At 42.2% G+C, this 25,487-nt stretch overlaps 1 protein-coding gene across 3 annotated transcripts in view; it reads left to right on the top strand.

Moving 5' to 3' along the window:
* CREBBP (CREB binding protein) overlaps window positions 1–25,487 on the top strand; it is a 154,184-nt gene that overhangs the window by 74,632 nt on the left and 54,065 nt on the right. For all 3 annotated transcript variants that reach the window (XM_003790832.3, XM_023513741.1, XM_023513742.1), the window contains exons 4-8: window positions 10,838–11,078; window positions 12,358–12,471; window positions 21,408–21,650; window positions 23,968–24,070; window positions 24,681–24,827. In XM_003790832.3, coding sequence (XP_003790880.1) covers window positions 10,838–11,078; window positions 12,358–12,471; window positions 21,408–21,650; window positions 23,968–24,070; window positions 24,681–24,827 — 848 coding nt within the window. The remainder of the gene's footprint in view (window positions 1–10,837; window positions 11,079–12,357; window positions 12,472–21,407; window positions 21,651–23,967; window positions 24,071–24,680; window positions 24,828–25,487) is intronic.

Here is a 25,487-nt window from a genome sequence, read left to right as displayed (position 1 = left end):
AAGGGACTATCTACAGGTAACAAAACTTGCTCTCAAAACTACAAAAACTATTTAATCTTCTTACCATTTCTTTATTTCTTCTGATCACCCCCCTATAACCTTTCTTGATCTCCTCCTCTCTTTCCAGTAACTTTTCTTGCCAGGATTGTCCTATTCCTGACAGTACAGATCCAGACCTTCTTTAGCGCAGCCCCTTGAGGCCTGGGAATAGCGCTGGCCCACACAAAGCTGAGAACCAGCACCACGCACTTCCTGGTCTCCTGCTTTTCCTATTCTCGTCCTTACAAAGGACAGTACTGTGGATGCCAGTGCTGCTGTCCTTGGTTGCACCTGCAGAATAACCAGGAGCACCTTTGGACTTCAGAGTAAAAGAATTTGTTTTTCCAAGATATCCTGTGTTTCGCCATCAGCAAAACCCTGACCTAACACTTTCTTCCCTCTTTTAAAATCGTTTCCAGTCCCACTTCCCTGCCCTCTGTCCTTTACTGACAGCTCAGTGACAGAATTCCTTCACTCTGGGTCGCTCTGCTGCTTCTCCAGAGGCCTGAGTTTACCAAGGGTGGTGTACTTGTCAAGGGCAGATTCAGCTCATTCCTTTCACCTGCATCAGGGCTGGAACCCTATGGTCTGAGGCTGGACTCCTCTCTGCTGTGGAGCCCCCCCGCCCCCGTCAGGCTGATCAGAAATGGCCCCAAATAGTCACTCCTGTTGAGAACTCATGCTCTGGAGAACAGTTGGGAAAGCATATGTCTCCCAGACATCTGGCAGAAATAAAACCAATTCTTTCCATCTCTCATTCCCTGTCTCTCTTCTCTTTTTCTTGCTCTTTTTCGGTCTTCTCAGGGTCATGGTAAACTAAAGTATTTTTGTCCATGGGAGCTGCACTCCTTGTCTAGTGACGGCTTTCCCACCAGAACCTACAAGAACTTTGAGGGATCCACAGCATATGCCTAGATGCCTTTGAAGGGTGAACTTTGAGTGAGCGCCTCTGTCGTTTGTCTACACCATTTGTTCTGAAGGGCCCTGGGCACACTGTGCCCACACGTGTGTCTGTGAGTCCGCATAACTAGTCTGATCAATGCTCTATGTGGGTGTGAAAGCCAGAGGGTACTAGCAGGGAGGTGGTTAACAGCACCACAAGGTTTGCCTGACATCTTTCTAAGCTATCTCATGATCTGTGTCCTACCTTATTCCTATGATAGCCTCTCGAGGGATATTATTCCAGGTCCCATTTTATAGCTAAGGAAGTTGAGGCCCTGAGGAGTTTTGGTTGTTTACGGTTGGGTAGAGCTTCCTGTCGGCAAAACCAAAAGCTCTTTAATTGAGTCTTGAAATTGTTTCTGCAACCCTAAGCACAGGTAGGAAATCTTCCACTAACCTTGTCCATAATTCCTTAAATGTGTCTTGTGGTTCTCCTTGAATTTTCTGAATTATATCTGGCCTCTTGAAATCCATATATTTTCACACTGTGAGGTTAAGCAGTCACAGAAAATCTAGGTCTGTTTAATGAAAAAAAGAAAAATATAGGGCTGAGCATGGTGGCTCACACCTGTTATTTCTAGCACTCTGGGAGGCCGAGGCAGGTGGATTGCCTGAGCCCAGGAGTTTGAGACCAGCCTGAGCAAGAGAAAGATTCCATCTCTAAAAATAGCCAGGTCTTGTGGCAGGCACCTGTAGTGTCCCAGCTACTTGGGAGGCTGAGGCAGGAGGATCAATTGAGCCCACGAGTTTGAGGTTGCTATGAGCTATGATGCCATGGCACTCTACCAAGGGTGGCAAAATGAGACTGTGTTTTCAAGGAAAAAAAAAGAAAGAAAGAAAAATATGAAGGCTGGGACTTACTTGCATTTTTGGTCATGCTTTATGGGATGAGCTTTTGAAGCCCAACTAAATTTGGCACCAAGCAACTCAAGTCAGAGCTCTAACACCCAATTACCCAGTGCCCTGGTACAACTCTTCTTGGAATGACTTAAGCCATGTGGCCATTGATAAAGGAGCTCTTGCTTTTCTCTTCCTTGTTTCTAGAGGATTCCGGCATCCCTGGGCAGAATTGAGAAAGGGTAAAGATGTGGTCATTAATTTAATTTGTTGCATTTGTTGAGTGCCTTTTGGAGGTCCAGGTACTGGAGTAGGCAACCCAAGGTGTAGGTGTGAGTGGTGTAGTGCTTGCCCCTCTCATGAAATTATGGTGTGGTGGCAGCAGAAAACACAGTGACAGAGCTGCTCTGGAACGTCTGAGTAGCAGCCCGTGGTCTGAGGTTGTCCATGGACCTCCTTAGGTGGAGCCATCAGAGAAGGCCACACTGAGGAGGGAAATTGAAAGACGAAATTGGAAAGTTGAGAAGGAGCTACAGAATACCAGGGGAGCATTGACTTATGTACGAACTGGCAAGGTCCAGTGGAAAGGTACTTGGAGAGAGGGGAAAGCAGTATGAGCAGAAGTTGCTCGCAAAGCAGGAGCCCACAGACTTTGGATGGAAGGAGGGCCATTGGCTTGCAGGGAGATAATTTAAAGTCCTTATGTTGCTTAAACTTGTTCTGGCTACTGTGTGGGGATGTAAATTGGGGGAGGAGGCCCACACTGCAGTGGTCTAGGCTGGAGGAGATACTAAGAGTAGTCTGGATGCCATCAGTCATAGCCGGTATGGGAGACTTGGAGACTCAGTGCAGTTTGCCACCAGGGTGGGTGTGTTGGGGGAGTGGTGGTGACGTGTCGGGTGAAGCATACTTACTGAGCTGGAGAGGAACAGACTTGGAGAAGAGAGCAGGGAGGGCATTAGTGACCACACTTTAGTGAGACTGGGGTCATCCAGGGAGATGCCAGGCAGGCAGGTGGGAGCACAAGGAGGGCAGCCACTGTCCATCAGGGAGTCTGTGGGACGTGGCTCAGGGAGAGAGCACATGAGCAGACATTGAGCTAGAGACGGCTTGGGGAGAAGGAACCTGCAAAGGGGATAGCAGGGAATAATATCACAGCCAAGAGGGGAGAACACTTGAATTGGAGGACATGGTGGCTGCTGAGACACTGAGTAAGCTGCTGAGTAAGCTGGGTGGGAGAAGATAGGTAAAAGCTTCTGAGGTAGGCAAGCAGCATCAGAATGTACAGGTCAGCCCCTGGTTCTGTTGTGATTGAGTATTGTGGGCTGCCTTCTTCTGGGAGGCAACGTTGTCTACTGTTGTGGAGACCTAGGGATTGCTGTGCTTTGTTGTCATCCCCAACCTTCCCAGCCATTGTCACCCTCTAGGATGTGCTGTGAAAGCCTTGGAAAGTTTAGAGCCTCTGTCACCAATAGCATTCTTGAGGGCTTATATTCTTTGTATAATAATACGTTCAAAAGGAAATACCACCTTTCCCTAAATTTTCAGATATATTTCATTGCAACTCTGTCTTTGGCAGTTTTATTTGTAATTTCTTACATTGTACAGATTTTCAAGGTTTGTTAGAAATGTTGCGATATTATTTCATGATTCTAAGACATTGTTTCTGCACATCTCTGCAGAGGTGCACTTCTCTGAAATCAGGATGTGTATTGGAGTCAGTCAAGTCTAGATGTAATGAAATACAATATGTATTCTATTTTACTTAATCATGAATTAATGAGTGACATAATTATATATTTACTATACAGTTTTCTGTGACTGATTACATGGATGTAAGAATTTAAAAACTATTTGAGTTTTATTGACAAAGGACGAGGAACAGATTTTGGCACAGATGGAGGCTGCAGAGGCTCTGCAACAGATAGAGGCTGCATCAACTTTCTGTAGATGGGGTTTGAGATAGGCCAATACTATCTCAGCAGAGGGATGAATGTGCACACAGGAAATTGAAGCCAGGAGAGAGTGATGATGAGGAGGAGGATTTCAAGACCTTTGGAAGAGGCACCGACCCAGGAATTCCTGGTGACATTATCTTGCTTTGAATTGGGCTTTCTGCCATCTTCAGAACACTGTGTAGAAGTGGGGCATTTCTTGGACTCGGAATGTTTAGTGACCAGAGGGGCCTCCTCTTCAGGTTCTCCCACGTGATCTTCTACAAGGATTATTTCTAATAGGAGGTTTGTATATGTGATTGGTTGGTTTTTTTTTTTAAAGAATAATTAAAAACTACATTATGTAGACTTCACCTCTTAAAGTGACACAGGAGACTTATCAGTGGTGCTGCTTATTTAAAACTGCTCATGAAGATGATGTTATAATTTTCGTTTTGATCGTAAGAATTTTGAAGTAGAAATTTTGGACAAGGCTCTCAGGCAGCTGCTAATAAACATCTCTAAACAGAAGGAAAGTGTGGCTAGACGACTGTTGGCATAGGAGGGTAGGAGAGTTTTCTTCCTTGTCTTGCCAGGGTAACACAGCTGGGGCAGTGACATTGGCAGTGCTTGAGTACCAGGGCTGCCACCATAGCTTGGGGTTCATTCTTTTATGTATCTTAAAGCGTGTTTGTGGGCCTACTTGTGTCAGAGTGACTGGTGCTTCCTGGTCTCACCTAGTCTTTTTAGTTCAGATCTCTTGGGAGGAAAGTGAGATCTGTGTCCTTGTGATCACTAATGTTTGTGAAACTTAAGGATTTTTTCATTCTCAATTTCTCAGTTTATGCCTCCTAATACTCTATAATACAATTCAGATAATTCCCAAACAAATGGGCTTATATATAGTTCATTCTCTTATACTGGAACCTGCAGGGTTTTTTGTTTTTGTTTTAATTTTTTTTAGAAACAGGGTCTTACTTGGTTGCCCAAGCTGGAGTATAGTATTCTGGTAATAACTCACTTCATACTCAAATTCTTGGGCCCAAGGGATCGTTCTTCTTCAGCCTCCCAAGTAGCTGGAACTATAGGCACGTGCTACCATACCTGGCTAATTTTTAAAAGATTATATTTGTAGAGATGGAATATTATTGTATTGTCTAGGCTGGTATTGAACTCCTGACCTAAAGTGATCCTCCCACCTCAGCGGCCAAAAGTGGAGGGATTATAGGCATGAGCCACCATGCCTGGCCGAATGTTCAGTTTTAAACAAACTCCTCTGATAATTCTGATATAAAGTTTGTGAGAGCCACTGTCCACTGAAAGGTCAGTGTCATGGTAACCAACTGTCCCACTGTGGAGTGGGCTTACTTTGTTGGTCTTTGTATGTCCACTTTAATACTTAAGAAGCTTTTATTTATCTCCTCCCACCCTGACCTTATTTATCACATTCTCACAATTTTCTGGCTCCCATGTCTAGATACTGATCATGGAAGGATCAAGACTTGAATGGACCACACAGGTTTAAGTTTTATGAATGCATGGGTCTCTCTGTTGTCATCTTCCACAGACTCCACGAAAATTCCTTTGTATTTTGGTTTCCTTGCATAAATATTTGTGTTTACTGTTATCATAACAAGCCTTTTTGATTCATAAGTAGAGATTTTAAAAATCACATTTTGTCTAATACTTCTCTGAAGAGAATCCTCATAGAGTTCTATGGAGATAGCGGGTGAGTAGTTAGGTCACCTCTTCACCACGACAACAGTTTCTATGTCTCATTAATAGAATTGGAAAACAAGGCTCGGTGCCTGTGGCTCAAGTGGCTAAGGCGCCAGCCACATACACCTAAGATGGCGGGTTCGAATCCAGCCCAGGCCCGCCAAACAACAATGACGACTGCAACCAAAAAATAGCCGGGCATTGTGGCGGGTGCCTGTGGTCCTCCCCCTTGGGAGGCTGAGGCAGGAGACTCGCTTGTGCCCAGGAGTTGGAGGTTGCTGTGAGCTGTGTTGCCACGGCACGCTACCCAGGGGGACAGCTTGAGGCTCTGTCTCAAAAAAAAAAAAAAAAATTGGAAAACAAGGAGAGAGGTTTGGAAGTAAGCCTTTGTCCATAATTATTAGTAATTTAGATGCCTGTTAAATTTTTAAGAATTTGCATCTGTTACTTTCATCTTATTGCCTCCACTTGTGTCTTGAAGATTGCTGAGAAAATATGTAGGGCCTCTAGGAAATGATCTTTAGTCTCATTCTCAATTGCTAGATATAAACTCTTCTTTCTATTTAAACTTTTCCCATTTGTTTTGATAAGACATAATCAGCTGGGAAATACAATCTAAGAACAAAATATAACATGATGTAAATAACAGGAAAATGTAAACTGAGAAAAATTAACCAGTCCTTTGGTATCAGGCACAATGCTGCACATTGCAAGTACTGAGTCAGGAAACTTTGCTTCCAACATGAATTTCACATTGACCAACAGCATCTTTTCACAAGTCTAATTAGTATGTTCTGTTCTTCAGTTACTCTCCTAGATAGAAGCATACCTTATCTCAAAGATACTCTGCTCTTTCATTTCAGGTAGAGAACCAGTCAGAAAATTCTTTGCATTTAAACAAGACGTACTGCATACTTAACAAGCTGGCTCTGCAGCTTCTGCTTTCCAAGAAAGCAGTAAATAATTGGAATATTTACTAGGCATTTCTGAAAATGAAGTGACTGTTAGAAGAACTTAGAGGCCCATGTAATGGGTCTGGCTGGGAAAGTAATAGTCAGCAGTCTGATGTAAATATGACATGTGACTACATATGCAGGGATGAGCCAAGTTGATCTTTTTACAGCCCAAATCACCCCCCAATTTGCTCTTATACCCTTTCTGTAGTCACCTGAAACGGCCCTAAGCTTGAAGTCACCAAAAAATAATCTGTGCAATAACTAATTTACCAAGTTACTAAAAATTTACTGTAGTAAGTATTCTTGAAGAATATGTTTATACATTGAGAATATTCAAGAATATTCTTTTTGACTCAGTACCCATAACACAGTGGTCATGGCATCAGCCATGTATACCAAGGCTGGCAGGTTCGAACCCAGCCTGGGCCTGCTAAACAACAATGACAACTGCAACAAAAAATAGCCAGGCATTGTGGTGGGTGCCTATAGTCCCAGCTACATGGGAGGCTGAGGCAAGAGAATCACTTAAACCCAAGAGTTTGAGGTTACTATGAGCTGTGATGCCATGGCACTCTACCAAGGGCAACATAATGGGACTCTGTTTAAAAAAAAAAAAAGGCTCAGCGCCTTATAGCTCAAGCAGCTAAGGCACCAGCCACGTACACCAGAGCAGACAACTACAACCAAAAGGTAGATGGGCGTTGTGGTAGGTATCTGTAGTCCCAGCTACTTGGAGGCTGAGGCAAGAGAATCTCTTAAGCTCAGGAGTTGGAGGTTGCTGTGAGCTGTGATGTCACAGCACTCTACCCAGGGTGACAGCTTGGCTCTGTCTCGAAAAAAGAAAAAAAATGAATATTCTTTTCAAAGGCTTTTTAGTACATTGGTGATTCTCATGAACTGGCCATTTGGTGAATGGGCCCGATGCTACTTAAATCTCTTTAACTCAATTTAGACTTGAATAGCTATCTAATGGACCTTTTAGTTTGACCAGAGGAATAGATCCAGCACCTCCTACCTTTTATGGTTTCTTTGTGCAGTAGCAAGTAACCCCTATACCTCTCAGTAGACCTGCTCTAGCTAGGACTCACCTTTCCTGCTTGCCTTACCTATTTGCTGTATACTTTAAAATCATAGCTTTTTTTTTTTTTGAGACATAATTTCAGTAGAGTGCCATAGCATCATAGCTCACAGCAACCTCAAACTCTATGGTTCAAGCAATTCTCTTGGTTCAGACCTCCCGAGTAGCTGGAACTACAGGCACCCACCACAACGTCTGGCTGTTTTAGAGACAAGATCTTGCTTTGGCTGAGGTCGGTCTTGAACCCTGAGCTCAGTCAATTCACCCGCCTCAGACTCCCAGAGTGGTAGGATTACAAGTGTGAGCCACTGCACCTGGCCCTAAAACCATAGCTTCTTTGATGTGGAAGATTATTTTTAAATCATTCTAGTCTAGCTTGCCCATTGTAAGTTACTTCCCTATTGAATTTAGATCTTAAATTTTAAGATAATCTCCTTAAAATCAATAAGCACCAAGCAAAAAGAAAACACAAGAAATAGTATTCCTTCTAAGTGGCTATGTTCTGTTTCTTACCAGTTGAACTTCATCATGTCACAGGTGATTATCACTTCTTCCCAAGTTGATAGCTGTGTCCATTTAATGAGTTTTTTCGTTGTGTTATGACTCTAAAGCTTTGTATTCCTGTCTGTTGTAGGGTCTCTCTGGAGAACCATCCTTTGTTATACCTGGTTTGCTTTGGCTTCATTTTCTTATTTTAGTTTTTTGAGATAGAGTCTTACCTGTTGCCAGGGCAAGAGTGCAGTGGCACCATCAGAGCTCTCTGCAGCCTTGAACTGCTGGACTCAAGTAATCCACCTGTCTCAGCCTCCCACATAGTGGGGATTACATGTGCATACCACCATTCTCAGCTAATTTTATTATTGTTTGTAGGGATAAAGTCTTGCTGTGTTTCTAGGCTGTTTTTGAACTCTTGGCCTCAGGCAATCCTCTTGCTTTGGTCCTCCCTATGCACTAAGATTATAAGCATAAGCCACCCCACCAGGCCCTTGTTATCATTTTTTTTAATCTTGTCCATATCAGTAGATTTTTTAAAATGCCTCATTTCATTATTTGATGATTAACACGATAGAAACAGGTTGGTTGGTTGGTTTGACACAGAGTTTTGCTGTAACTGGGTCAGAGTGCAGTGGTGGTGTTATAGCTTGCTACAGCCTCCAACTCCTGGGCTTAAGTAATCTTTTTGCCTCAGCATCCCACGTAGCTGGGACTGCAGGTGTGTGCCACTGCACCAAGCTAACTTTTCTGTTTTTTTAAAGATGAGGTCTTGCTTTTACCCAAACTGATCTTGAACTCCTAACCTCAAGCAATCCTCCCGCCTTGGCCTCCCTAGAGTGCTAAGACTGTAGGCATGAGCCACCTCACCTGAACCAACAGAACAAGTTTTAAATTCATATGTAGTTTCCAATGACATTGTTTTGACAAATATGGGCAGTTGTAGTGCAAAAAATGCTATTGAAATGTTTCCCAGGCTTGGCACCTGTAGCTCAAGCAGCTAAGGCGCCAGCCACATATACCAGAGCTGGCGGGTTCGATTCCAGCCTGGGCCTGCCAAACAGCAGTGACAACTACAGCCAAAAAATAGCTGGGCATTGTGGCAGGCGCCTGTAGTCCCAGCTATTTGGGAGGCGAAGGCAAAAGAATCTCTTTAAGCCCTGAAGTTAGAGGTTGCTGTGAGCTGTGACACTATGGCACTCTACCCAGGATGACAGCTTGAGGCTCTGTCTCAAAAAAAAAAAAAAATCTCCCCAATGAAATGCAATGTGTTAGTTTTTGGTAAATTTCGAATATTCTGGCCAGGAGTGGTGGCTCGTGCCTATAATTCCAGCACTTTGGGAGGTGGAGATGGGGGAATCTCTTGAGCTCAGAAGTTCAGTGTTGCAGTGAGCTGTGATCACACCACCACTGTACTCCAGCCTAGGCATTAGAGCAAGATACCTGAAAGAAAAAGAAAAACAATAATCTGCTTATGATTTAATTGTAAAGCTAAAAGTTTTACCTAATTTTTGCATGATTTTTTTCTTTTTATATGTAGTCTTTTTGTACTTTAAGAAACAGCAAGGGGGCTACAGCTTGGTCTCTTCAGCCAGCCAGTATCATGTTAGAAAAGGGAGGGGGCACTAAGTGAAGAGCCTTAAATTCAACAACCAAATATAAGGGTATGGTTCTTAATTGGGTCCTGATATGTGCAAACCAGTTACAAAAGACACATTTTGGACAACTGGAGAAATTGAAATATGACTAGGTATTGGCTGATGTCAAAGACTAGTTTTCTTTGTTCTGTGTAATGATGATATCCTTTCCTTTCTTCTTTGTTGTATGTTTGAAATTTTCATAAATGTAAAAAGAGAGCTAAACAAGGGTCATCTTTTGTTTTTCACATTGTTACACATCTTCATTCCTGTTGCTTTCTGGTGGGACCTTGTAAGGATGAGCTGATCAAGGGGGAGACTTAATGTCACTACTGCTGTATGGCAGGGACAGATCATGGGCTTTTTGCTTATTGAAACTTTTTTTTAAATTGCAAAAATTGTGGGGGATGTAGAGTTCCAGTTTATGCACTACAATAAGACACTAGTTAAATGAATGTAAAACTATAGTAAGATGCTGTACTTCCACATACATGATTCCAGCCTACTGGGTGAAACAGCTTAAATGGTGTGGGGCAGAGCCTGGAGGAAATACCCAGGCAGCAGTTTCATGTGGTTCAGCTTGAAGTATACACAGCTTTTCCTGTGGTTGTATATATTGTAGAGTGAATTGGGTTTTAGTTGGCTACAGTCAAGAGTAAGTGTAATTGGCTGGAAGCGGTGGCTCATTCCTGTAATCATAGTACTCTGAGAAGCCAAGGTGGGAGGATCCTTTGAGCTCTGGAGTTTTGAGACCAGCTTGAGCAAGAGTGAGACCATGTCTATACTAAAAATTAATAAATAATTAGCTGGGCCTGGTGGCAGGTACCTGTAGTCTGAACTACTCAGGAGTCTGAGGCAGAAGGATTGCTGGAACCTAGGAGTTTGGGGTTGCTGTGAGACAACCTGAGGCCATAGCACTCTAGCCTGGACAACTGTCTCCAAAGAGTAAGTGTAATTTTCTCGCTTAGATGATAATTGCCTACAAATGAACTTTAATCATTCTTGTTGCTGAGCTTAGTTGATATTTTTGCTTATGGATCTTCTAAAAGTCTCTGATGCATTAAAGAGAACTACACCAACCATCCTCTGTCTGTGGTTGATGTTATCTGTTAGCTTTCACAATTGTTTGAGAAATAATTAATGGACATGAATTGGAACTCTAGAAGCTTATTATAATATTTTTATTATTTTGTTTTATTTTAGTCTCAGATGCAAACACCAGTGGGAATTGTACCCACACAAGCAATTGCAACGGGCCCCACTGCAGATCCTGAAAAACGCAAACTGATACAGCAGCAGCTGGTTCTACTGCTTCACGCTCATAAATGCCAGAGACGAGAACAAGCAAACGGAGAGGTTCGGGCTTGCTCTCTCCCACATTGCCGAACCATGAAAAACGTTTTAAATCATATGACGCATTGTCAGGCTGGGAAAGCCTGCCAAGGTAAGTGCCATTTCTGATCTCTTAGTGGCAGAGGTCAAGATGAAATTTGGCTTTGTTATTCATATGACAGCTTTCTTGTTTATAGGGCTCTCATAGCCTGAGTGCTAGCCTCTGTTTGTTGTGGCATATGACATGTTGCACTCAATGTTTCCCACACACTGACATGCATGTGCTCCTGGAAGTCTTACCTGCTATGGAGAAAGGCCATTTGTTTTCTGATACTCTTCGAATTTGTACTACACAAGACTATGCCTTATATTTGTTTCTTTTCTCCTTTTGCTATCATGGATGTTTGTCACTTCTTGAGCACTGTCTTTGTTGTGAATGTCTAGGTTGTGGTTTTCTTTTGGGCAATGAACATAGAACACACATGTGCAGGCACACATCTTTCCTGCACCCAGCATCTGTCTTGATGGTGGTTTCATAGATGCTGACAGGCAGTGGCCCGATGCTTTGTTCTTCTGCCCTGTGTCTTAAGGCTAGTCCAAATGACAGCAAACTTATCCTGGGTGACTGGAAGTGACATGGGGAACTGTGCATTGATAAATCCGGGGGGTGGGGTGGGGTGAAGTAGGTACGTCATGTGCCCTCTGTCTCCTCTTTCAGTGACAGATGCCTCAGGTCTACTGCAGAAAGTGTTTCCTGTTAACTTTCATCATTATCCTCTTTACTTCTCTTCATAAACTTTGAGGGAAATCTCTCTCTGGTCTCCTTTTCTCCTGATGTGACATTTGTGCATCACCAGACTAACCCTATTGCAATGGAGAAGCAGAGGAGGGTGAGGTTGGACTTTAGAATATGAAGACTGAGAATAACCCTCTCAAATACTTCACAGAGTGCCCACTGCCCTTGTCAGGGTCTCCAAAGACTACTCATTTGCTTCTTTAGCTGTATTTCTTCAACTATAGAATTTAGGTAGTTTCATCTTTAAACATAATGTAACATTTTTATTTTAAATAGTGATATCACCAAACTGTTATTTGTTGTACCTTTCATTGCAGTTCAGTATTTTAGTTTGTATAGTTTTTGTTTTGTTTTGTGGGCTGAACCTGAATCACCCATCACTCATAACATTGCTTCTATGGGAAGTTTTGTTTGGAATTCTCAACTGTCAGCTTACGAACATTTTGGAAAATAGCCTGTTTGTAAGTTGCCTATACTGTGTTATGGTTACACTTGTTACCATTTTCTTATGGAATCTGGCATTATTATTAAGGTGTTATTGAAAGTGTGACAATTTGGATAGAAAAATAACATCTCGTTGTTTTTCTGGTCATAGTTGCCCATTGTGCATCTTCACGACAAATCATCTCTCATTGGAAGAACTGCACACGACATGACTGTCCTGTTTGCCTCCCTTTGAAAAATGCCAGTGACAAGCGAAACCAACAAAGTAAGTGAGCACGGGGCCAGAGAAGCTTGGAGAAGAGAGTAGAAGCTGTTTCTAAAGAGAACATGGAGAGTAGCTAGAGAGTGGGCAGGGGTTATTAGCCACAAAGTGCAGGTGAGGTAGGGCACTCAGCAGCCCAAGGAGCAGCTGAGCTGAGAGGGTAGATGGGCTTCCAATGAGTAAATGGTCATGTAGTGTTGGAATTTCATTCACTCCCTTCCCTGCCCCCTGCAGCACGCATTTGAATCAGTACAAAACAGCAAAACCACTTAGATCAAAGAGCCAACATGAGTACTTGGTGTTTCTTGACAATTACTAATATGTGAGGATTTAAAGGCCATGTCACTTTAATGGTGGTGACATGGGATGGCAGTAGAGGAGATACTTCTTTTGGAATTGGAAATCACTTATCCTAAAGTAAGTTTTAAAGGCTCTGTCAGTCAGGGTGGGTCATTATAAAAGCCCACAGGAAGCTTCACATTTGTGAAGTTTTTTTCCTCCTACTTGGAGATACAGTTCCCAGACCTATTTGTACAACTGGTAGTTTATTCAGCCTCAAGTTGAGAGTCTCTGTCCCAGGACTGGCACATCCTGGTCATTCCCATCATTTTGTCGTCTTCCAAGTGTCTATGCAACCCGAGTAGGGTGGTGACACAATGGTCTTTGTCTCTCAGGAGGCTGCATGGGGCTCCTGGGGCTCCCTGCCATCTGTAGGCATCAAAGCAGTAAGAAGGGCGAACATCTCTTCCTATTTGTAAGTCCTTTTCCTGCCATTTTAGAGCTAAAACTGTGGTCTTTGGGTGTTTCCTAAGCTAAGAATTACCCTTCAATCTCAGGCCCTTCTGGCTGGAGCTGCCCTCTTAGTGACCCTTCTAGCACAGCATGGTCTTCACCTTCCTCCATCTTGCTTATGCCATCTTGCCACCCTCCTGTTTGTGTTTTAAGTCTTCATTCTTCTTGATCATCTGCCTTAACCCTCACTGCTGCCTGGAGAACATGTGCTGCTTTTCTCTCTGGTGTTTCTGAATGGCACAGGGAAAGATGGAAAAAGCACTTTGTTCTTCAGAGTATTATAGAGTGGAACACCTATGTGGCCTATGTGGTTCTCCTCTTACTGAGTCCAGCCCAACTCCTCCTGAGGGGAACAGTGAGCTGACACCACACAGTGTACTTTAAAGCAGGATGTCTGTGTTACATTGGGAGAGAAGTTTCAAAGTAATAGGCTCATTGTCCTCCCTTTCTATAGAGGAGCCACAAGAAGTACTCTTTAAAAGTCAGTTTCCTAAATCAGTTAAATTATTCTTTGATTGACCAACTTATGAATTAATACACAATTTACCTAGACATCTCTAATATATAGTGAAGTATCTTAGAACCAGATATGTGGGACAATAGTTTTAGTGTAATACAGTCTTTCCCCCTTACTGTAAAACTGTTTTCTTTAAGTAGTGTTTTGTGATGGTTAAATTTCTTGTGTTTTCAGATCCATTTCAGTAATGTCCTCACTTCATGAGGAGTGACCTACAAGAGTGTCCAGCCTGTGGCCTTGGGGCCACATGCTAATTTTTTGAGGACACTTTGCTTATTTGTGGTGTCATATATTGCAGAAAGTATGTAGGAACCTTTATTTTGCTAGTCAGCTTTCATTACTATCTGTGTATTTTACTGTATACCCCAAGACAACTTTTATTCTTCCAGTATGTGGCAGAAAAAAAAAATAGTTGGGCACCCCAATAGGATTTTATTCTTTAATTTGGAGGTGTGGATTTCCTGGGATCTTTTGTTTTTAATATGTACTACCATGACACTTGTAAACTTACCCCAAGACAACTTTTATTCTTCCAGTATGTGGCAGAAAAAAAAAATAGTTGGGCACCCCAATAGGATTTTATTCTTTAATTTGGAGGTGTGGATTTCCTGGGATCTTTTGTTTTTAATATGTACTACCATGACACTTGTAAACTTTTGTGATTTCTCTTTTTAAGAATCACTTATGTGGTTTCTGTTTTTAAAAAAAAAAAAAGGAAAGAAACGTATGTGGTTTTTTTTTTTTAAACATCCTTGTAACCGCCTTAATGTTTTGAAAATTGATTCCGTGCATGCTCTCTCAAGTGGTAAACCACAGTTTTTCTACTAGTCATAATGTAAGATACTAACAGGCTGATTATATAAAGTCACAGGGAGGCTTTAGATTCAACTTTATGTAAGGTTTTGGTAGTTTTTATTTTAAAAAAAGTGAAACCACCTATTTTTTTTTAATTTTAAATACTTCTTAAATTAGGTTTCAGCTTTGAGTGTATTCTTTTGGCTCTAGCACTATAGTTGTGTGAGTATAGAGTTGTTCGATGTGACAAGTGAGAGGTTTTAACTATAGTGGAACTTCTGTAAGTTAACTCCCCAAGTAACTATAACAAACTGGTCAACATATGGAGGTGGTTGACATAAGGAACTAGGCCTGCTGTACTGACCTGTACATGTGGTGCATGTCTGGTTTATGAAAATTAGGTCAGCTTAAGGAGGTAGTCAGCTCTGGAGGTTCTACTATATATCCTTTCTATAAATTTTTGATGTTTCTCCTTTCCCAAAGAAAATTGTGCTTATGGTATTTGAACCCTGGGTTAGGAACCCAGAAAGAAAATGCATATCTGATCCTACAATGGCTTGTGGTTGGGTTCTTTTTTTTTTTTTTCTTATTGAGGCAGAGTCACACTTTGTCACCCTCAGTAGAGTGCTGTGGCATCTTAGCTCACAGCAGCCTCCAATTCTTGGGCTCAAGCAATTCTGTTGCCTCAGCCTCCCAAGTAGCTGAGACTATGGGCACTTGCCACAGTGCCTTGCTTTTTTATTTTTTTAATTTAGCAGGTCTGGGCTGAGTTTAAACCCACCAACCCTGGAGCATGTGGCCAGCACCCTAACCACTGAGCTAAGGGCACCCAGCCTGTGGTTGGGTTCTTGAAACAAAATATATACATTAAAATGGCATAATGGGCTCAGTGCCTGTAGCATAGTGGTCACAGCACCAGTTACATGCACTGAGGGTGGCGGATTTGAACCCAGCCTGGCCCAGCTAAACAACAATGACAACTACAACAACAACAACAAAAAAAAAATAGCTGGGCATTATGGAGGGTGCCTATAGTTCCAGCTACTTGGGAAGCTGAGGCAGGAGAATCGCTTAAGCCTAGGAGTTTGAAATTGCTGTGAGCTGTGACCCACAGCACTCACTCTACCATGGGTGACATAGTGAAACTCTGTCTCAAAGTAAATAAATAAAAAAAATAGTATAATGATGGCCTCACTCAGAGGAGTGAGATGGAGATAAGTCAGTACTATTACAGTCCTTGCGAGGAGACTCAGAGTGTGCCTGGACTGCTTTACAGAGAAAGGTGGGGCTTGGTGGAGGCCAGTGTGAACTAAATAACAATAGAGGAACATTCTGGGCAGTGGGGGCAGTATCAGAACAGAGTGTAGCTTGCATGGAGATGGGTCTGACTGGCCTTAGCAGTTCCTATGTAAGCGAGGTGATGCACAGAGGTACACTGTGGGGGCTGCTGAGACACACCTATGCCCTGCTCTGGGCAGAATTTCCCACAGATGGTGGTTCTTATATGATGTACACACCCTTCAGCACAGCTTCTACACTTGTAATGTCTTTACTGTGAGAACCTTCCAGAATTACCTGTAGAGCTAATCTAATGTCTTTTGAAATGAAACCCAGACCATTGGTTACCTTTTTTGGCCTCTGTTGAAATTGTGTTTGATTTTTCTTTGTTTTCTGGAGATACTGATCTCAAGCTGTGTATTCCTTATAGAAATATTCAGATTTTGTTGAATAATTAGGACTTTTCAAGATATATCTCCTGGCATCTGTCTTCTGCTTAAATTCTAGTAAATATATGCACATGTGGCATGAGGTTCTTGCTACTCAAAGTATAGTCCTCAGGCCACACAGGCCCTCCCAGGTTACTGGAGGAAATGAAGAAATGCAGACCTCCTCATCTGCATTTTTAGCAAAGTCCCAGGTGATGGGTGTGCACTTTACAGTGTAAAATGTACTGCTATGAACACTTCAGAGAGCCACGTTTCTGGGCTAGAGCTGTTGAGGTTGGTCACTCCAGGGTATAGGTTTCTCACCCAGAATCCCATAAGAACTGACAAAAGCAGTGCTCCAGGCCAGCTCCAGCCCTAGCCCCTAGCATCTAACTTAATGCACTTTCTGCTGGTACTGCCCCGAACTCAGGCTCAGCTGTGCTTAGCCCCGTTTGCAGTATTTGGTTGGGGTCAGCAGTCCTCTGACTTGTTGCTTCAATACCTCCATTGGCTGAGCACTCACTGCTTGGCCTGGCAGTTTGTTCCATTTTTAGGCATCTCTGAATTTTTTTAAAACCCTTTGCTTCATTATATTGAGTCAAAATCTGCCTTCTGAAAGCTTATATTTGTTGAGTAGCTTGTTCAAGTGCTCACTGTTTGCTCAACAGGCCTTTTGTTCTACTTGAGAGATCTTTGGAGATTTTCTTTGGACACCTCTATTGACAGGCTATGGTGAGATGGGGGCAGGAGGGTAATGCTTTTCTGGTTTATGCAATGTTGCCCCTCCTGAGTCACTTGGCTTCTGAAGAAAGCTCTCTGCTTGAAAAGCTTGTAGTATAGTCTGTGATTAGAAGGACTGGACCTCACAGTTTGGTGGTGCCTGAGTACTTGAGTGTTTCCTGTCATTATTATGCCCTGTGCCATGCATAGGAAGATGCTATGATATTTAGTCCAGGCCCACACAGTGCCAGTGAGGGATTATAGTAGTGCCAGCAACTTTGCAGATATGGAATCTGCAGGTCTGAACAAATTCTAGAACCGCTTTTTCAGTAGAAATCTAAGTGGGATGAGATACAGTCATCCTTCAGTATACACAGGGAATTAGTTCCAAGTCGGCCTCCCCATCCCCTGGTATACCAAAATCCTTGTATACTCAAGTCCCACAGCTTGCCCTGCAGAACCTTTGGATATAAAAAGTCTGCCCTCCCTATTCTCATGTTTTGCATCCCCCAAATACTGTGTTTTTGATCTGCATATAAGTGAACCCATGCATTTGAAACTCGTGAGGTTCAAGGGTCAGCTCTACTACGTGAAGTATCTCCCAGCACCTTGACAGGGCTTTGAAATTTAATGTGTTGGTTTTCGTTGAATTTCTGAATTTTGGTTAGTTTTATTGAGAATAATTAGAGACTGAAGTTTTCCAGTTTAGTACTTTCAAATTAGCATTGTATACACTATAGAGAACTTCTTATCTTAGGAGAACAATTGTTGCTCACTGGGGAAGGAACTGCCTTTGACTTTGCATGAAGAATGGCAGGTAAGTTCTAGAAAGAGCATACTATAAAACTTGGCTCTTTTCCTTGTTTCATAGGTCATGAGCTCCTCCTTTAACTATGCAGAAGGGGCAGAGGAGGTGTTGGGGGCATTTTAAAGAGGTGAATGAGAAACATCCAAACCCTCATGTTAGGACACTGCAGGCATGCAAACATCTAAAGGCATCCAATACAAGATGTCTCTTTGGTGCAAATAATACCTATAGGCACGTTTCTTTTCTGCACGCTCTTTAGTCAAAAGGGTTAAACTGCCAAAAGAAAAAAAGATGTGGACATGGCAAAAAGCAAGGGATTTTGACATTGAAAGAGGTAAACATCAATAATGTGGAAAATTGATGAATGTAGAAAACCTCATTCTCAAGGATGCCAGATAGAGTGTTGTTGCTGTAGCACTGTGTGCATCTTTCTGTGGTCCTACGGTGCTTAGTGGCTAGTGTTAGGAAGGCCTGAGCACTGGCTGATGCAGCTTCTTGGATTCTGTGCAACATTTCATTGCCCTTGTGGCACATGGCAAGTGAAGATGACTCTCACATTAATCCTGCCTTCCAAGGATGTACAGGGTAGACAAGATGAGCATGATTTTCTCTGGTCCAAGGTTTTAGGCTGCAGTTTGACATGCAATGGGTGGTTATTAGACTACTCTGCTCTCCCTCCCAACAGATCTTAAGCTCAGGGAGTAATGACTTGCTACTCATTATCATTCATTACCTGGAAATCTAGCAGAGCGTACTCACTTTTTCTGCTATGTGAGAGCGAGAGTGACTGAGTGAGTGAATATACAAAATTTAAAAGCCCAAAGACAAGCAGAGACAGTGCATAGGTGGAAATTCAGAGAAAGATCAAGGAAATCATTGTGGAACATTGATAGTGTTTTGAGGTTGCCAAACGCAGTTGATGGTTGTTTGTATATAATGACTCCCCTTTCAATCAGTTATCACCCCCACAATAAATGCCTGCTTCCTTTACCCTTAAGTATTTGTGTCGTTTCATTTAATAGCATCATTTGGACTTCAAATTAGGCCATGCTTAAATGTCAGAGACCTTTTTTATTTGTCTATAATTTATTTTCCTTGCTTCTGAATTGTTAGAAATACTAAGTTATAAGTGCTTACTTGTCTTCTGACAGGTATATTTTCTTTTAAAATAAAAATAATACTTACATTTATGAAACAAATGCTTTTAACACAATTACAGTGACCATGTCAGCAGCTTCCATGGGAGGCATTTGTGAATGTGAGGCATTGGCTGTCCTATATGTAACTGGGAGCTTAGGAATGGTGTTCGTGGTAAGGCAGGGTGTTGGGGCTAAATGGACAGCACTGGGGAGGTGTGGACGAAAGACCAATATATAGGGTATCCCTAAAGTTGCCATGTGTGGGGAAAATGGGGAATTGTAACTAAATGTATCTTTATTTACAAAGTATTACAAAATTTTGCAAAGATGTGACCAACATGTAGAAGAAATTTTCTAAAATTTTGCAATGAATATTTTATAAGTAATGGTACGTTTAATGACATTTTTCCATTTTTGTAATATATTGGTAACTTTAGGGGTGACTTTGGAATACCCTTTAATAGTTGATAAAGCATAACTATTGTGTCTTTACCCAGAAATGAAAGGCCACACAGATACTTTGTTACTTCACAGTGTTTCTATCCACAGTTCATTACAATGTGTGTCAAATGTAGTTTCTGTTCACAATTCATTACAATGTGTATCAAATGTAGTCTAGGTCTCTTCTTCCTTATATATACCACAAGGAAATAGAAAAATAAACTGTCCTTCCATCATTACCTTCCTTTCTATATTGTAGCACTTTCCAAAAATGTCAGCTGTCAGTTTAAGAAGTATGATGACTATGTGTTTGAAGTTTTGGGGAGTATTAACTACTACATAATATTTCTAAAGGTATTATACATGACTTATTTCAGCTACACACCTGTCATAAAGTGTACATTGGGAATTGCTTTTCATTTATAATGAGATATTTGGGGGGGGGTGTCTAATGAGTGTTAATGAGTTTGAGATCTGAATATCCTTATTAGAAAAGTTAATAGTATGGAATGTGTAATTACCAAGAATATTTTTTCACATATTTTGGTTTAATTAAGCTCTGATAAGTATTTGAGTTATTTATTATAGTTGCACTGGTGATTAAATACACGAATATTACTGTTAATACATAGTGAACTAAATTTGAAAGAAAGGCTTTGTGATAGCATATCAAATTTTGTTATAGTATCATTTATAAGCTGCTATTTCTAACATGACTCTAACGTTTGTGGATGTTAGAAAAGAACTCTTAGGAATCAGAATACCTAAAACTTCTGCTATGTGGTAAATATTCACCAAATGAAACATTTGAGTGGATGGATAAATAGGCAGATAAGTGAGTGGAGAAACTGAACTTGAAATGATCAAGGTGATGCAAATTTGGAGTCAATTCTCAGAAGTCCTTAGGAATGGTGTTCTTGATGTTGACCAGTTTTTCCTTTAGTTTCCTTGGGTTAGCCAGCTAGATGGGCAGCGGCTCTACAGGCCACTAGGAGCCTGAGTAGTAGAAGGTATGAGGTTCTGTGAGGCTGAGCCAGCTCCTGAGTATCAGTGTACGGAGATGACATATGGATAAATGAAAATCCATGCAGGTTTACCAAGCTTCGTTCTGTACCTGAATTTTACCCATGTTAGTTTATTTATTTATTTATTTAAGTCAGAGTCTCACTTTGTCGCCCTTGATAGAGTCCTGTGACATCACAGCGCACAACAACCTCAAACTCTTAGGCTTGAGCGATTCTCTTTGTCTCATGTGCCCCCCACAAAGCCAAGCTATTTTTAGAGATGGGGTCTGGCTCAGGCTCAAGCTGGTCTCAAACTCAGGAGTTCCCAGAGTATTAGGATTACAGGCATGAGCCAGGCTTTTCAGTCAGTCAGTTGAGTACAGAATTTCGTGACCAGCTTCATATGGCCAGAGAGCTTCCTGCATAGGAATCTGATAGGAAAGATTCGTTGTTAATGCTGTCATTGTGGGAGTAAGTTTAGAGGAAGTATGATTTTATTATTTGGGAGATCACATCTTAGATTTGTTAATAAAAATTGACTGACCAAGTATCCCCTCTTCTCCTTCTGCTAATCCCTCTGCCCTGTGCTGGCCGAGCAGTGCAGTGGGGAGGGCAGCTGCAGGAGCACTCCTTGTTCATCTCCCAGGTTGCCGCTCCCAGAGAAGCAAGCACTTGTCTTTGTCACACATATGTTGCTCTCTGAAATTGACTTGCTAGGAATCTCTAGGTTCTAATTTTTACTAAGTGATCTCTGAGAGATTTTATGGCCTGTTGTACTCTAAGAAATTTGAACTTTCTTTAGCTTTTTGGTCCTTAGCCCCTGTCAGGTACAATAAATGAGTAGATTAGAATTCTTTCTTTCCTTCAGTGTAGCTCCCTTCTTAATAGCTTTGTTACAGTGCTTTATGAGGTATGCGTGCATAGTTTTTTGATAAAATTTTATTTGCTTCTCAGTTTTTAAATTATTTGTGTGCTTTTCCCTTTAATTTACCTTGTTTATCTCTTTGTTTGTTATAGCCATCCTGGGGTCTCCAGCTAGTGGAATTCAAAACACAATTGGTTCTGTTGGCTCAGGGCAGCAGAACGCCACTTCTTTAAGTAACCCAAACCCCATAGACCCCAGCTCCATGCAGCGAGCCTATGCAGCTCTCGGACTCCCCTACATGAACCAGCCACAGACACAGCTGCAGCCTCAGGTTCCTGGCCAGCAGCCAGCACAGCCTCAGCCACACCAGCAGATGAGGAGCCTCAACCCCTTGGGTAGGTGGAGAAGTTCTCAAGATGTCCTTTGTCCACATGTAGCGCACGAAAGATGCCGTGCATTGGAACCCGAGGCAGTTTGTAGCTACTATTTTTACTTCAGATTTGGTGGTTGAAATAAAAACCTTTCAAGAAGAAGCTGACATTTGTGATACAAGGAAAACATTACATGCTTATAAAAAGAGTTAGAGCAACATTTGTGTTGCATGTGGCACCAGCACTATATAGATAGTTTTCATAAAGGGATGTATCTTGTGGTTCAGAATGTAGAATCTCACAAGTTACAGTTATGGTTGGACCACTTGGGTTGACTCTCATCATTTATTATATTTTATGGACAATTTGTAGGTGTTCTGCCAGTTCATAGCATATCTCGGTTATGGTCTTCCCCACAGTTGGAAGTGACCACCCTGGACTTGGGCACCTTAACAACAGAAGTTTCAGAAACTCTCTGCTATGTCAGGCTTCTAGATGTATCTGGCAACCTTTGGTCATTAGGTCACACATCCACACAGTTTTCACCATTTCTGCATATTGTTCCTTAATGCTTTCCTTTAAATTGACATAGTTCTCTTAAACTTAGGCTTAAGCTGATCAGTGATATCTGTAAAGTCAAGCCTTATTGTGTTATGTTCTTTTTTTTCTTTTTCTTTTTTTTTTAAGAGACAGACTCTCACTTTATCACACTAGGTAGAGTGCTGTGCCATCACAGCTCACAGTAACCTCCAACTCCTGGGCTTATGCAATTCTCTTGCCTCAGCCTCTCAAGTAGCTGGGACTATAGGTGCCCACCACAACACCCAGCTATTTTTTTGTTGCAGTTTGGCCAGGCCGGTTTGAACCCACCACCCTCAGTATGTGGGTCTGGTGCCCTGCCCACTGAGCCACAGGCGCCAACCGCTAGTTGTGTTCTTATCCTAACAGAGTATTTTTCAAGTGAAATGACCTTTTATAAAAATGACCAGGCTCAGCACCTGTGGCTCAAGTGGCTAAGGCGCCAGCCACATACACCTAAGGTGGCGGGTTCAAATCCAGCCTGGCCCATCAAACAACAATGATAGCTGCAACCAAAAAACAGCCGGGCGTTGTGGTGGGCACCTGTGGTCCCAGCTACTTGGGAGGCTGACGCAGGAGACTCGCTTGAGCCCAGGAGTTGGAGGTTGCTGTGAGCTTTGATGCCACGGTACTCTACCCAGGGGGACAGCTTGAGGGTCTGTCTCAAAAAAAATGACCAATTAAAATAATTTCATCTGTTGCTTTTTGGAAAACAACTGCTCTAATGACTATCTAATTAATGATGGCCATTCGACTAGGTTAGAGTGCTAAGACCAAGTCCTAATCTAAGTCCACTCTTGTTGATGTTACAATTTGGGAGAAGACCACTAACCTTTCTGAATTTCAACTTTTTCTTACTTTAATATGAATATTGTAGACAATTCGATCTTTTGTGTTTTTCTTCTACACTTTCTTTTTTTTTCCTTCTTTTCTTTCTTTTTTTGAGATAGGGTCTCACTATATTGCCCTAGGATAAAGCACCTTGGCCTCAGTCTAGCTCACAGCAACCTCAACCTCCTGGGCATAAGCAATCCTTCTACCTCAGCTGAATAGCTGGGACTATACATACCTAGCTAATTTTTCTATTTTTAGTAGAGTTGGGGGTGGGTGGTCTCACTCTTGCTTAGGCTGGTCTCAAACTACTGAGCTCAACCTATCTCACTTTGGCCTCTCAGAGGCTAGGAATATAGGTATGAGCCACCCTACCCTGTCCTGCAGTTGCTTTCTATGGTTTTATTTTTGTATATGTAAAAAAACCCATAATGACACAAAGGTATGTGGTAGGTGATAGCTGTTAGGTGTAACATTAATGAAGCGGAATCAAAGTTTGAGGCTGAAGCTGGGTTGTTTATAACTTTCCCCCTAGTTATGGAGGTAGCTTCCATGAATATGCCTTGTTTTGGGTATAGAGTGAAATAGGAAAGAGTCAACACTGGATTTGTACAAGTCAGTTACCATTATTAAAGATACTGCTCCCAAGTTCTTACAATACTGTTTATGATTACAACTTCTAAGAATCACTTATTTAGGTGCTTGTAGCTCAAGTGGCTAGGGTGCCAGCCACATAGACCAGAGCTGGTGGTCTCGAATCCAGCCCAGGCCTGCTGAACAACAATGACAACTATAACCAAAAAATAGCTGGGTGTTGTGGCAGGCGCCTGTAGTCCCAGCTACTTGGGAGACTGAGGCAAGAGAATCAATCATTTATGTGGTGACACATTGTTTAGGAGTTGGTTGATTTATTTTCTTTCTGTCTTTAAAGGAAATAACCCAATGAACATTCCAGCAGGAGGAATAGCAACAGAACAGCAACCACCAAACTTGATTCCAGAATCTGCTCTTCCAGCTGCCCTTGGGAATACAAAGTAAGATGCATGTTTTGATTAGTTCCTCTCTGAGTGACTCCTAAACACAAGAGTGGGCGGGAATCACACATAGCTCTGTGATTCTTTCTAAATATGTGGCAGAGGAAGTAGTTTCAATGGGACAGTGGGGAGTGGTGAGTACTGTTTTCCTTTTTTTTTTTTTGAGACAGAGCCTCAAGCTATCCCCCTGGGTCGAGTGCCGTGTCATTCACAGCTCACAGCAACCTCCAACTCCTGGGCTCAAGCGAGTCTCCTGCCTCAGCCTCCCAAGTAGCTGGGACCACAGGCGCCCACCACAACGCCCGACTATTTTTTGGTTGCAGCCGTCATTGTTGTTTGGCGGGCCAGGCTGGATTTGAACCCGCCACCTTGGGTGTACGCGGCTGGCGCCTTAGCCACTTAAGCCACAGGCACCGAGCCTTCCTTTTTTTTTAATTAGAAATATAGAACAGCTAATAGAGTAAATATAGTTTGATTTCTTGTTTGTGTATCACTTGCCTCCCCGACTTAGACTGTTTTAAATCATGTATGATTAAAAAAGAACCTTATTTAGATGATGCACATTTGAGTCACTTCAGTAGGTGGATGAAGTGTTCTTGTTTCTCCTTAGTCCACTGATGAATGATGGCTCAAACTCTGGTAACATTGGAACCCTCAGCACTATACCTACAGCAGCACCTCCTTCCAGTACTGGCGTTCGCAAAGGCTGGCATGAACACGTCACTCAAGACCTGCGGAGTCATCTAGTGCATAAACTGTATGTACCCACTTCTACCTGTTATTCTCATCTGTGCTGAAGGTAGCATAACAGTTTTGCAGTTTTATAGATGTTTGATTTTGTTTCTGAGTCACCTGTTGGGCCCCAGGTAACAGTACTGTAAGAGCTAGCTTGAATCACGTGCTTGTTATAGTGAGCCACCCCCACCATTGGTAGAGCTCTAACCCAGGGTTTCCTGCTTTCCCATGTGGACGGGGGTGTCAGAGAGGGCATTAGTAACTTTGCATTGCAGAGGGGCACTGACAACCGTGTTACAGAGGCAAAGACCCTCAGTGTAACCTGACCTTCATGAGGTGGCCAGAATTAGCTCGAGAGCTTTGCCATATTTTGTGGCTCAAGAATATAGTTGTGAGAGCTATGAAGAATTGGGGAATTGTTAATGAGTGCAAATGACAAGACAATGCCACCATACAACTAGTTAACAAAAAGTTAACAATTTACTTTCTTGAGCTAGTTACTTTAAATTGAAAGTGAAATTAACCAACTAGATTCCCTTTGAGGTTTTGTTTTGTTTTGTTTTGTTTTGAGACAGAGCCTAAAGCTATCGCCCTGGGTAGAGGGCTGTGGCATCACAGCTCACAGCAACCTCCAACTCCTGGGCTCAAGCGAGTCTCCTGCCTCCACCTCCCAAGTACCAGG

The sequence above is a fragment of the Otolemur garnettii genome, unplaced genomic scaffold, assembly GCF_000181295.1.
Source record: "Otolemur garnettii isolate 467f Iridium unplaced genomic scaffold, OtoGar3 scaffold00044, whole genome shotgun sequence".
NCBI lineage: Eukaryota > Metazoa > Chordata > Mammalia > Primates > Galagidae > Otolemur > Otolemur garnettii.
This window is presented reverse-complemented; position numbering and strand designations above follow the sequence as displayed.